The sequence below is a fragment of the Zingiber officinale genome, chromosome 4B, assembly GCF_018446385.1.
Source record: "Zingiber officinale cultivar Zhangliang chromosome 4B, Zo_v1.1, whole genome shotgun sequence".
Lineage (NCBI taxonomy): Eukaryota > Viridiplantae > Streptophyta > Magnoliopsida > Zingiberales > Zingiberaceae > Zingiber > Zingiber officinale.
This window is the reverse complement of record NC_055993.1, coordinates 13,322,606-13,335,352: the sequence shown is the minus strand read 5'-3', so window position 1 is coordinate 13,335,352 and position 12,747 is coordinate 13,322,606. Positions and strand designations below refer to the sequence as shown.

Below are 12,747 nucleotides of genomic sequence, written 5' to 3'. Positions count from 1 at the left end.
TGGGTTATTAATGATTTAAATGTTTTATTTGAACTTGACTTATAGCCAAGTCTGGTTTTGTTGTAAATTACTTTTTGATTATTTAAGATTAAATCTAAATTTTTAGATCTTGTTATAAATTTTTCTAACATTTCTTTTAATTTATTAATTTCTATTTTTAGTGATAAATTCTCTTCCTCAAGTGTTAGATCTTGAGTTGGATTATTTTTTGTAATTTGTTCCTTGAGGCTTTGGTTTTCCTCAAGGAATAATTTGTTTTCATCTTTTAATTTAACTAATTTCCTATTTAAACAAGAAATAATTTTAATGAGCTTTCGATTTAAATTTTGGTATACCTCTTCGGAACCTTCGGAAATGAGTACGGACTCGTGGCTCGATTCGGGTTTGGACCCGTCTTTTGATTCGTCCTCCAACTCTGCTTCGCAGGCCATCAGCGCGAGGTGACGCTGGTGCTTCTGATCTTCGACCTTCGATTCGTCCGAGGAAGAGTCGTCCCACGTCGCTTTGAGGGCCTTCTTTTTTGGTCATCTTCGGTTTGTCGTTCTTCAATCTCGGGCACTCGTTCTTGTAGTGGCCCTCTTTGTTGCACCCGAAGCACGTCACATTCCTTGGTTTGGTTGTAGAGTTAATCTTCTGCAGGTCCTTCTTGTTGAAGCTCTTCTTCCTCTTGGTGAACATTTTCCTTACCAAGTTCATCAGGTGCTCCTCATCTTCAGAATCATGGTTAGAATCTTCATCGGGTTGAGATTTGTTCTTTGTTCTTTCCTTGGAGGAACCTACAAATAGGGCAATACCTTTCTCGGTTTCGGCGTTAGTCTGTTCGTGTAGTTCTAATTCATAAAATAGTTCGTCTAATTTTAACTTAGATAGTTTTTTAGAAATTTTGTAGGCATCCACGATAGATGCCCACAAATTATTACGTTGAAATGTGTTTAACGCGTACCTTATCAGATCTCGGTTTTCCATCTGGTGGTCTATCGCTGGAGTCCGTTGAGGACATCCTTGATCCTCGCATGCAGTTGACTCACCGTTTCTCCTTCCTGCATTTTTATATTAAACATTCTATTTAATAACAAATCTCGTTTCGTTACCTTAGCATCGCTGGTTCCTTCGTGCAGCTAGCACTACAAGAAAAACCTCATTTAACAACACTCAAACGACAACGGTTTTATACCAAATCGTTGTCTTTTTGCCTTTTAACAACGGTTTTAACAAAAACCGTTGTCTTTTAGTAATTTTCTTGGCCTATGACAACGGTTTTTAAAAATCGTTGTCTATTTATGTTTTTTTGGGGCTACGACAACGGTTTTTAAAGGCTATGACAACAGTTTTTTAAAACTGTTGTCTATGTGCGCTTCTTTCGCCGCTTTTTCCCCCTTCGCCATTTTTTACCGCGGCATTTTTCCTTTCCCTCTCCCCGAAATTTTTTGCCGTCGTATTCCATCCCTTTACCTTCTCGATCCAAGCCCCTTCTCCTTTCCTCTCCAAGCCCTAAACTCGTCGCCCCTTCTTTGCCCCGCCTCCTCCCTTCTGCGGTCCGCTTCCACCGCTCCGTTTCCACTACCACTCTACACCTCTGACTGCACACTCGTAGGTCCTCCCTCTTCCCCCGCCTCTTCACCTCTTCCGCCTCTGCCCCTGCCGTCACAACCACCATCTCCATCGGAGACAATCTTCCTGATGCCAACCTCTCCTACTTCGGCTCCGATGGGGAGCTCCAGACCGTCACCATCTCTGATCTCACCAAGAGCAAGAAAGCCATCTTCTTCACCGTCCCGAGGCCTTTACGCCGACGTGCTCGCAAAAGCACCTCCCTAGATTTGTGGAAAAGGATGGGGAGCTGCATGCCAAAGGCGTGGACACCATTGCCTACATCTCGGTCAACGACGCTTCCATGATGCATGCCTGGAAGAAGGATCTCAACATTAGGGACGAGGTTTTGCTACTCTCCGACGGAAACAGGGAGTTCACCTTGGCACTCGGGGTGGAGTTGGATCTGTCAGACAAGCCCATGGGCCTAGGCGTCCGATCCCAGCGCTATGCATTGATGGCAGAAGATGGGGTTGTCAAAGTGCTCAACTTGGACACCATTGCCCTGCTGGGGCCTCTGATGTGGGACTCAAGTTCCATGTGTTAAACCTCTTTATACTAGTGCTCGTACTCGTGATTCACTTTCTTCCTGATATATCTCAACATTGTATATTTCTAGTATAGCATGGCAGTAAGGAAGTATTTATATTGCATTTTGGTTTTTTTGGTTGGCTAAATGATGTAGTCCAGTTTTTCTTTCTAGGTCTAAGATTTTATTTCTGTTTCTTTTTTTTTTTCTGAAAAGTCTTGGACCAATTGTCTTCTGCATTATATAGAGCCTAGTGGACCTGCAACAAATCAATCAAGCAAAGAAGAGGCTGATTCCTACTCGATATTTGTTGACAATGTGAGTTTTTCTAGTTCTCTGTTGTCTAATTGTTGCTACTGGTTTACTGTGGGCATCACATGATATTTGCATATAATTTTATATTGTTGTCTTCTATATCTTGGATTGTTTCTTAGTGGACCCTTGAGCCTTATTTATCCATAATTCTATGGACTAATCAAATTAGTTAAATTCACAATGTTTATTTTTCAGGTTATTGAATATTTTTCCTATATCTACAAATGTTGTCTTAGGGACCTCTATTTAGATACACTACTTCAAACTGTAATGATGCTGCTGTGGATGTTAGATTATGGTATTATTTGGCATATTAATGCTTTGATTTACCTTCCCTCTTTTTCTTTTTTGGTGTCGTATTACTTGAATGTGGTACATGCAAAGAGTGACTACTATAATGTTCAAGTTCTCAAAACTGTGTTTGTGCTCATTAGAAGTTTGATAATTTGTAGTAACATTGTTATGGTTTAGCTGAATTTAAGTGGTTCAATGATTAAAATTTGGTATTATTGTCCTTGTACCAGACATCTTCAATTATTCTTTATAGTAGATCCATACAAAAGTTATGTCCTATAAGATTGTACAGAGTAACATTGAACTCCAGTTACCGTTAGCTCATACTTGAAAAAATTACCAAAGAAAAAAAAGGGAAAACAGATTATTTAAAACAAAGAATTATTTGAAATATATATATATATATATATATATATACATATGCCCAAGTTACTGAGGATTCTCGACTTGCACCTTATTAGAATTTTGTAATATATAGTCTATGCTAAGGCTATCTTTTTTGTTTGATACTTGTTCTGAATTGAATAGGGTTGTTGTCTTCTATTAGAGAATTTTGGTTTCTTATTCTTAGCATCAACAGTCACACTGTAACTATTTTTCAATGATTGTTATGTTTTATACATATAGAATTTTCTGAAACCTCTAACAGCAGTGATTTAGTAGCAACATCTTGAGTGGGGAAAGCCACTGCTAGATTGATACTCATGTTGATATTTCTATTAAACTGTAGGTTGATTATGCTTGCACCCCTGAAGAGGTTCAACAACATTTTTAGTCGTGTGGTACTGTTAACAGAGTCACCATTCTCACTGACAGAAACGGTCAGCCAAAGGGTTTTGCTTATGTCGAATTCTTGGAAGTTGAGGCAGTCCAAGAAGCCTTTTGGTTGCATGAGTCTGAGCTTCATGGTCGTCCAATCAAGGTTTGTCTATTTAATCTCAAGTATTTTTCTTACCAGCACACTTTTAAATTCTTATTAACAGCAACGTTGGTTTTTCTAACAACAAGATGAATGCTTTGTTTCAGGTTGCCGCCAAACGAACCAACGTTCCAGGGCTGAAGCAGTTCCATCCTTTGCGACATAATCCCTACCCGATGTATTCATATAGCAGGCCTCACATGCCATCCTGATGTCGGGTTTGTGGACAAAGAAGCAGTCGCAGTTACCAGTGTGTCTCGGAAGGCAACTTTCTACAATGGACCAAGCTCTACGGACTTCATAAATGTCCATGACATTTTTCTTGAATGTGATCATGATTCAGTAAGCTTCCAGATGATAATATAGTGTTGTTTGATCAAAGATTTTGATGCATTACTTTTACTGCCTTTGTTTAGATCATATACCTTGGGAAGTCTGTTGAACCAACAATATATGATCTTTTGGGTGATCAAGAGGTTTGTAATCTGGACTTTTCTGAAAACTTTGTAATATCTTCTTTCTGCTATGCTTCTTGGTTATTTTGGAATCTTTCTACCACAATTTTGCAATGCAAGGTTGAAATCTACTTGTTGAAAAATGGAAAACCATCATGGACGAAGAAGAAGTTTCTTTGCTCCAAAGTCAGGTCTGTCTTCATAGCTGTCACATGCAACTCATGCAGAAGTGTGAATTAATTTTTTTTGTATTGTGGTTGATATAATTTTCCTGTTCATGTTGGGTTAGGTTATATTTTTCTTTGCCAACCATTTTTTGGACCTCAGAGATATATTGTATATTTTCTATAACAATCTTGCCAAAAGATAAGGGTCCTGGTATAATGAAGCTTGATGTCAATTGGTATTTAGCCAATAAATTAAAAATGTCATTAGATTCAATTCACTTTAAATTTATGCTTGTGTATGGTTGACTCTGATGAGATTTAGCAAATTGATGACTTTTTAAATATCTTTGATACCCATATAACAGCAGTTTAACAATTATACTACTTGTTTTGGGTGGGACAACAACTTATCGATGTATAGTTGCCTTGATGTATCCTTACTATCTTGATTATATTTGGTTTGTCAGGTTGTTGCGTCTTAAGACTGGCTTAAGGTGACAAAATATGCTGGATTGTTCTGTGCTTAGGCCCGTCAAGAATTAATTCAAGATATGTTTAAGGTCTGGCAAGATTCTCAGCAAGGAACTCTTATTGGTGGCATGATAAAGTATGAAATACAATCTAAAATCAGTTTTAAATAGAATGTTGGTTTTCTTTTCCAATTTACCTGCCTAAGTAGAACATCTGCCATGCAATATCCAGGGAGCTACTTATTTCCTTCAAAAAGGCTACTAGATAAAAGACTCAACGGATTATATTCTACAGGTATGAATCTTTAGAAAACTTAAAAAATACTTGATTGTTTAGATTAATATAGCAAGTTGTACATTCAAGGATGGAGTGAGTGAGGGTCAATTCTATCAAGTTCTACTATATGAACTAGATGCGATCAGAAAAGTAAATTTTCTAAGAATTTATACTACGATTCTTGTTTCAGTGTTTTTGTACTCAACATTCCATTTGTATTTCATGCTTGTGCCTCTCTAGAACCAAACTATCAACCTCCAATGACTTTTGTGGTGGTCCAAAAACGTCATCACACTATACTGTTTGCTAATAATCACGGTGACCACTAATTTGTTGATAAGAGTGAAAACATATTGCCTAGTTAGTTTAGTTGATAGCATGGATGCATCATTTTCAAGATAATTCTATTTTGTATATTTTTTTAAACCTTGTTTTCTCAATGGAGCTTTCCATCCTTGAAATTCCAAGGACTTTTGTCGATTCTAAGATAGGCCATCCTACTGAATTTGACTTCTACTTGTGCAGCCATGCAAACATTCAAATAACTCATCTCACAACTAATACCTTTTGTATGATGTACTTATTCAGGTAACTGTTGTAAAAACATATGTGTGTTTATTATTTTTTCAGAACAAGTTTTTTCATACATATAATAGTGCATTTCTTTTAATATCAATAGGTTGTTGATCTCCTAGTGCCTTATCAAAGGGGTAGAAAGATTAGACTTTTTGATGGAGCTGGTATGGGGAAGACTAGATTTATTATGGAACTAATGATCAACAATATTGGAAAAAGTTGGCATGAAAGAATCAGCAAGCTGGAAAGAGGATTCCAATGAAATCCTACAAGTTGAAGATTGTGATGGGATTTGGGTTGACAATAATTAAGTGCAATCCTACATGACATTAACCACCATCACAAGTTTCTAGTCTTTTGGCTATTGTTCATTAGTTGCAAATGGAATATTGATGTGGGGAATATTCTTTCTTGATTATGATTCTTTATTATATATTTAAATTGAAATCTGATATATTGGTATTAAAAGATAATAATTCAAAAGACAACAGTTTAAAATTGTTATTGTTATCTATCACACTCAAAGACAACGGTTAAAAACCATTGTCGTAGCCCCAAAATCGATTGTAACTGCAGTAAAAATACTCTAAATAACAACGGTTTTAAACCGTTGTCTTTTCATTTAAAGACAACGGTTTAAAACCGTTGCAAAACTGTTGTCTTTTCATTCAAAGACAACGGTTTAAAACCGTTGTCGTAGCCCCCCACTTTTAACAACACTGTCAATTACAACGGTTTTAAAGGGTCTACGACAACGGTTTTTAACCGTTGTCTTTTAATATTTTTGTTGTAGTGTAGATCAACTTGTCCCAAAGTTCTTTCGCATTCTGGTGCGGTCCGACCCGGTTCAGCTCTTCCCTTGTCAGTCCGCATTGTAGCGTGTTGATTGCTTTGTTCTCCGTTGATGCTTTCTTCTTCATGTCCGGAGTCCACTGTTCCGGATCAAGTGGACTTCCGGAGTTGTCAACTGGTGCTCTGTAGGCTTTTGTGACGTTGAACCATTGGTCGAAGTCCGTCTTCAGGTAGACTTCCATTCTTTTCTTCCAGTACTAAAAATAGTCCCCGTTGAATAGGGGAGGGCGTACCGTGCTGAAGCCTTCAATCTGAGACATCCTGCACACAAGAAAGCAACTAGACAAGCAAGATCCCAAGACTTGGTCTTGGATTAGTAGTGTGGGAAAAAATAGAAGTAATAGAAAGAACTAAATTGGTGTTGCACCAATTTAAATTGACTGCAATGAAAAAATATTTCCAGAAAGGTAATAGTACCAGTTTGGAATTATGCGAAAAATTGAAAAGCCGAAAAAAAATGAAAGAAATTTTCACCCCCTTGTCTGATTGGTGGTTGCACCAAATCAGAGCGGTACTTGCTCTGATACCACTTGTTGGATCGTGAAAGTCAATAGAGGGGGGGGTGAATATCGATTTAAAACTTTATCGAGAGATTACGCAGCGGAAAATGTATAACCGAAAAGAAAGAACAACGCTAACATAGTTCGATTTACTTGGTTCGGAGCCTGTGTCGACTCCTACTCTAAGGCCCGCACACAAGGGTGCTTTCGATGGATAATTCATTAGCAATTCAAAAGTTTGATTACAAATTAAGTACAAGAATGCTAATGAAAAAATAAAACAATACCGATAAAGAAAGAAACTAGAGGAACAACGCGTTGTCGGAGCTTTGCAGCGTCACAGGAGCACAAGAGATCAGATTGTGAGTTCTTGTTGGAGCTTCAGCCTTGACCCTCCTTATATAGGAGGTTCGAGGCGTCTGGAACATTCAGGGCGCCCTGACCATGACGTAGTCAAGCCAACCAGGGCGCTCCATGTGGCGAGGTGACGTTGAGGATACATTTTTGCCTCCAGGCGCCCGGACCCTATTTTCTAGCGGTTTTCTACCTGCAAGAAAACGTTAGTCCGAGGGAAATATATATCCTGTAAAATAGAGTGTTAGCACAGTTTATTATTAAATAAAATATTAATTAGATTTCGTCTCCTCGAGATCGGAATCTAGTCAAAATTTCGACTTAGAGTTCCGAAATGGTTCTAAGTCGGATAGACGTCTAAGTTCTCTTCCCGGGAATGCATCCTCACAGTCACTCCCCTCCAGTGACTTACTTTCACTTACCTGTCAGACGTCCGGTTAGCCCTTCGACCCGTCTGGACTTCGGCCAGCTATCCAGTCAGCCCGTCGACCTAGTTGGACTTCGTGCCAAACGTCCGATCAGCCTGTCGACCCGTTTGGACTTCGTGCCAGCTATCCGGTCGGCCCATTGACCTAGCTAGGCTTCGTGCTAGACATCAGGTCAGCATGTCGACCTGTCTGGGCTTCTCCTGCACACTTGGTTAGAGTGTTTAGAAAACAACAAAACTAACTTAACCTATTTTGTCATTCATCAAAACTTGAGTTAGATCGTTAGTGCTAACCACAATAACACTCGGCACAGGGAGTAATCAAATCGACGCTCAAGGGACGCGGAGAAGCCAAGCCGAGCGGCTCCTCCGCTCGGTTTAGCATACCAGCTGAGCATGCTGACAGTGAACTACCTGTCGAGCGGATATCCCGCTCGGCTCAGCAATCGAGCATGTGAACAGTGGGCTTTTGGCCGAGTGGCTATCCCGCTCGGCCCAACAACGGACGACACTTGGACAATGGACTTTCAGTAGGGCGACTATCCCGATCGGCGCGACAGTGGACTTTCAGCCGAGCGGCTCTCTTGGTGTGACAGTAAACAACGCAGGGATAGCAGAATTCCAGCCGAGCGATTATTCCGCTCGGCCAAGAAATAGACACAGCAAGATATCTTTCGATATCCTTTTGAGAGCTAGTGCCGCTGACAGGCAGTATCGTCAGACAGAAGATCGTACGACGGAAGCTTCCACTGTTACTTCAGAGATATGCTCGGTCCATTAAGGTACTGTGTCAGGAACACTTTACTGACATATCTTTTCAGGGAAAGCTTTGAGATGCGTGCTCGTCTTGGGAAGCATGCACGCGCGCTTCCAGGACTCTATATAAAGGGGGTCCAAGTATCCGCGGAGGTATGCTTGACACGCGATTTCTACTGTTACCCTACAGTTCTTTCTTCTTGTTTCTTGTTTTGCCGGAAACTGACTTGAGCGTTGGAGGATGATCGCCGGGACCCCTTCCCTGACTCGGCACTGACGTTGTTTGTGTTGCAGGCGGGAGAGAAGTCCACAAGCGATCAACAAGAATGCGTACATCTCCAGCATTCATCTCATCGACCTACGGGCATGATCAATTATTATTATATCATATTTAATATTTTTATTATTAGTTAAATAATTTATATAAATAAGTCTTTTAATTTTATTAATAAAATTATTCAAAAATAATTATTTTTTATTTACCTTATTTCTATCTCAGATAACTCAGCCACATTTTTTTAAGACTAATGCATGTATCTCGGACGTGTCGTTTAGAATATATAAAATCCTCATTTTCTAGACGTCGGTTTAAACTAGATTACTTATCAACGAAAACTTTGGCCGTTAGTAAATTTTGGAGAAAATTCAAAGGCACGTTCTTTCTTTTAAAATCAATAATATTATTTGATTTATTGTATCTTCCATTATGTCTCTTTACCACAACTCTTAAATAGAAAGTTTGGTTTAATTTTGGTAGAATAGTATATGCACTACATAATCTTTGAATCAGTAAGAATAACTATACGTTAAACTGAAAAATCTGAATAATAATCCAGATAAAAAAAGATGTAATAGATATATTAAAGTCGGTAAAGCTCGTGTCCCTTCAAAAAAATTTAAAAATAGGAGCATTTATTTTATAACTTTAAAATTTCCCTCCCTTCCAACTACCCTCATTAAAAAATTCTACATTATAAAAATTTAAGTTTAGAAATCAACTATAAATATAATCTAACAAACCGCAGATGGCTCTTCAGGTTTTTCAAAATCATATACAAGTCATGGAGCTTGTTGATACTCCATCACTCAAGGTTTTTGAAGACGTGGTTGTTGATCGTCAGGTTGCAGGCTTCGATCCTAGCTTTTGGGGTGACTGCTTTATTACAAATCAGAAATCACAGGTATCCATCTATACACATCAGTACTTAGCTTGTTTGTATCGTTTCAATGCTTTGGATGATGGATCATTCGGATATTAATTAGTATTGCATTGCAGTAATTGATCAATATATACATAATTCACTATATATATAGTTAATATATCAATTTCCCCAAACATCCATGATGTAGTCTGAGGCATGGATGAATGAAAGAGCTGAAGAACTCAAGAATGAAGTAAGGAGCATGTTCCAAAACGTGTCGACTGGCATCCTTCAAACCATGAATCTAATTGATACAATTCAACTTCTTGGACTTGATTACCATTTCACGGAGGAAATAGACAGAGCTTTAGACGATCTCAAGGATGTTGACATGAGCAAATACGGGCTCTATGAGGTTGCTCTTCATTTTCGACTGCTTAGACAAAAAGGATTCAACATTTCTTCAGGTATTTAATTAATGTTACATTCTTATATATTTAAAGACCTAGCTAGATGATTATTTATATATTTAGTGCATAATATATACATATTGTTTAATTTGCAGATGTATTTAAAAAGTACAAGGATAATGAGGGAAAATTTATGGAAGAACTAAAAGATGATGCTAAGGGTCTCCTGAGCTTATATAATGCGGCTTACCTTGGAACTAAAAAAGAGACTATACTCGACGAAGCCATTTCTTTTACTAAGGACAACCTTACATCTTTGTTAAAAGATCTAAATCCTACATTTGCAAAGCTAGTGTCTCTCACTCTCAAGACACCTATTCAACGAAACACGAAACGACTTTTCACAAGATGCTATATCTCTGTTTACCAAGATGAACCGACTCGAAATGAAACAATACTTGAGCTTGCAAAATTGGACTTCAACATACTGCAATGTCTCCACCAGAAGGAGATCAAGAAAGCATGCATGTAAGCTTGTCCTACAAGAGTCAAATATTTTCATGTACGTTTAGTTTGACAATTTTATAGGGCACCTTATTGACATGCAGGTGGTGGAAGAAGTTGAATTTAGACATTATGCATCTAAATTTTATTCGAGAACGAGTGGTGGAATGGTACTTTTGGTCGATGGTGATACGTCATGAACCTAGTTGTTCTCGTGCTCGACTGATATCGACTAAGCTACTTATGTTAAGTACTGTCTTGGACGACATCTATGATAGCTACAGCACACTAGAAGAGAGTCTACTACTTACAGATGCAATCCAAAGGCATATTGACATCTATTGTGAACTGTAACTACTACAATGAAATCATGTTTAAATTTTTTAAGATTAGCCAATTTTTAATTCATGCAGGTGGAGCCCTGATGCAGTAGATCGACTACCAGAGTACATGAGGGATTTCTTTCTCAAAATGTTGAGCATTTTTCAAGAATTAGAAAATGAACTTGCGCCGGCGGAGAAGTTTCGAATATTGTACCTCAAGGAACAAGTATGTCGACTATGCTTCCCGGATGCATTTATTTTCACACAGGTCTTATTATGATCTGTTAATTATACCATATATATGTGCAGTGGAAAATTCTAGCACAACATTACATCACGGAATGCAAATGGAGGGATGACAATTATGTGCCCAAGTTAGAAGAGCACATGCGTGTTTCAATCATAAGTGTGGGATTTATCTTGTTTTATTGCGCATTTTTGAGTGGCATGGAGGAGGCAGTGGCCACAAAGGATGCATTTGAATGGTTCGCAAGCTTTCCTAAGATTGTAGAAGCTTGTGCAATAATTGTTCGTATCACTAATGACATAGCTTCAAAGGAGGTACACAATAACGTAACCATAACTTAGAGATAATTCATAATCCCAAAAGGAAATCTAGAACATATGCAAGTTCATATATAAATGGTTGATAGATTTTTTTTTTTTTGGATGAAGCGAGAACAAAAGAGGGCACATGTTGCCTCAACGGTAGATTGCTATATGAAGGAATATGGAACATCAAAAGATGTTGCATGCGAGAAGCTCCTAGGCTTTGTTGAAGATGCATGGAAGACTATCAACGAGGAGCTCCTTAATGCAACTGGATTGTCGAGGGAAGTAATTGAACTATCACTCCACTCTTCGCGATCTACCGAATTGATATACAAGCATGTCGACGCATTCACAGAGCCTAATACCACGATGAAGGAAAATATATTCTCTCTACTTGTTCATCCTATCCCTATTTGATGACAGTAGTTGCTGCAGATCATGTACTATTTGATATCTTATATTTTTGTGTGCTTAAGTTATTATTACAGAAATAAATGGGCGAGAAATAACTTGTCTTGTTATTGCTGAAGCCAGATAAGCAGCTTATATGTACAAGTTGTTGTACACAATGTCATAAATTATGATAATATTAAGTATGGTATGCAATCTTAGAATTAGGGTGACGAGAATTATGATAATTGCATACCTAATATATTGAATTGTATGTTAAATTCTTGTTGATAGGAATAGATTGTAAATCTTGTCACAACTGCTACAATGACGCTATATATAGGTGATGGACATTGAGTTTAGTTGCTAACAAGAAATCATTGCAATATTGATTGTGTGGTAATGATATCAACAATCTCATCATACATAGAGATAGAGGATATAAGTAGTACATTTTGCTACATGCTCCTAAAAAATAATATTTAATTTTAAGAAGTCACAGAGGCATCTTGGCTTCGGAAATCATGAAAGTTCCAGAAACAAGGAAGTCTCAATCATTTTTGAGACTCCAAATGAAAAAAAAAATTTGCCTTAAATTTTTTTTAAAAAAATTAATATTAATTTTTTTAAAAATGTATTTTTAAATAAAAAATATTTTTTTGACTTTTTGAAAAGTTACTAATTAATTTTTTTTATTCAAACTTTGATAATAAACATTTTTCAATTGATAAAATTATTAAATTATTTTATATTTCTTGAAATATTGTTAAGTGTAAATAAGATTTATTAATTTTAATTAAAAAAATATTTCTTTTGAAACTATACTGACAAGTGATCCAGTTCAGAAGTTAGGGGGTTGGTGACGAGAGTGAGAACATTGACGGAGAGAAGACTAGGCTCTAGGACTCAAAGACGTGTTGCAAGATTTAGATCTACGAGAAGAGC

General features: G+C 37.6%; 1 protein-coding gene across 8 annotated transcripts; it reads left to right on the top strand.

The window, feature by feature from the left end:
* Positions 1–1,982: 1,982 nt before the first annotated feature.
* On the top strand, positions 1,983–12,029 carry LOC121974758 ((S)-beta-bisabolene synthase-like). 8 transcript variants are annotated; one of them, XM_042525973.1, is made up of 15 exons: positions 1,983–2,112; positions 2,367–2,437; positions 3,459–3,650; positions 3,755–3,989; positions 4,064–4,123; positions 4,223–4,293; positions 4,737–4,876; positions 4,972–5,034; positions 9,507–9,662; positions 9,832–10,090; positions 10,189–10,561; positions 10,642–10,863; positions 10,951–11,086; positions 11,170–11,421; positions 11,536–12,029. In XM_042525973.1, the coding sequence occupies exons 9-15, from the start codon at positions 9,507–9,509 to the stop codon at positions 11,827–11,829; spliced, it is 1,692 nt and encodes a 563-aa protein (XP_042381907.1). In that variant the 5' UTR covers positions 1,983–2,112; positions 2,367–2,437; positions 3,459–3,650; positions 3,755–3,989; positions 4,064–4,123; positions 4,223–4,293; positions 4,737–4,876; positions 4,972–5,034; the 3' UTR covers positions 11,830–12,029. The 8 variants fall into 8 exon arrangements, with proteins under 8 accessions (XP_042381907.1, XP_042381910.1, XP_042381909.1 ...); XM_042525976.1 differs by lacking the exon at positions 1,983–2,112 and adding an exon at positions 5,542–5,604 and having other exon boundaries at positions 2,135–2,437; positions 9,519–9,630; XM_042525975.1 differs by lacking the exon at positions 1,983–2,112 and adding an exon at positions 5,542–5,604 and having other exon boundaries at positions 2,135–2,437; positions 9,507–9,630.
* Positions 12,030–12,747: the final 718 nt, after the last annotated feature.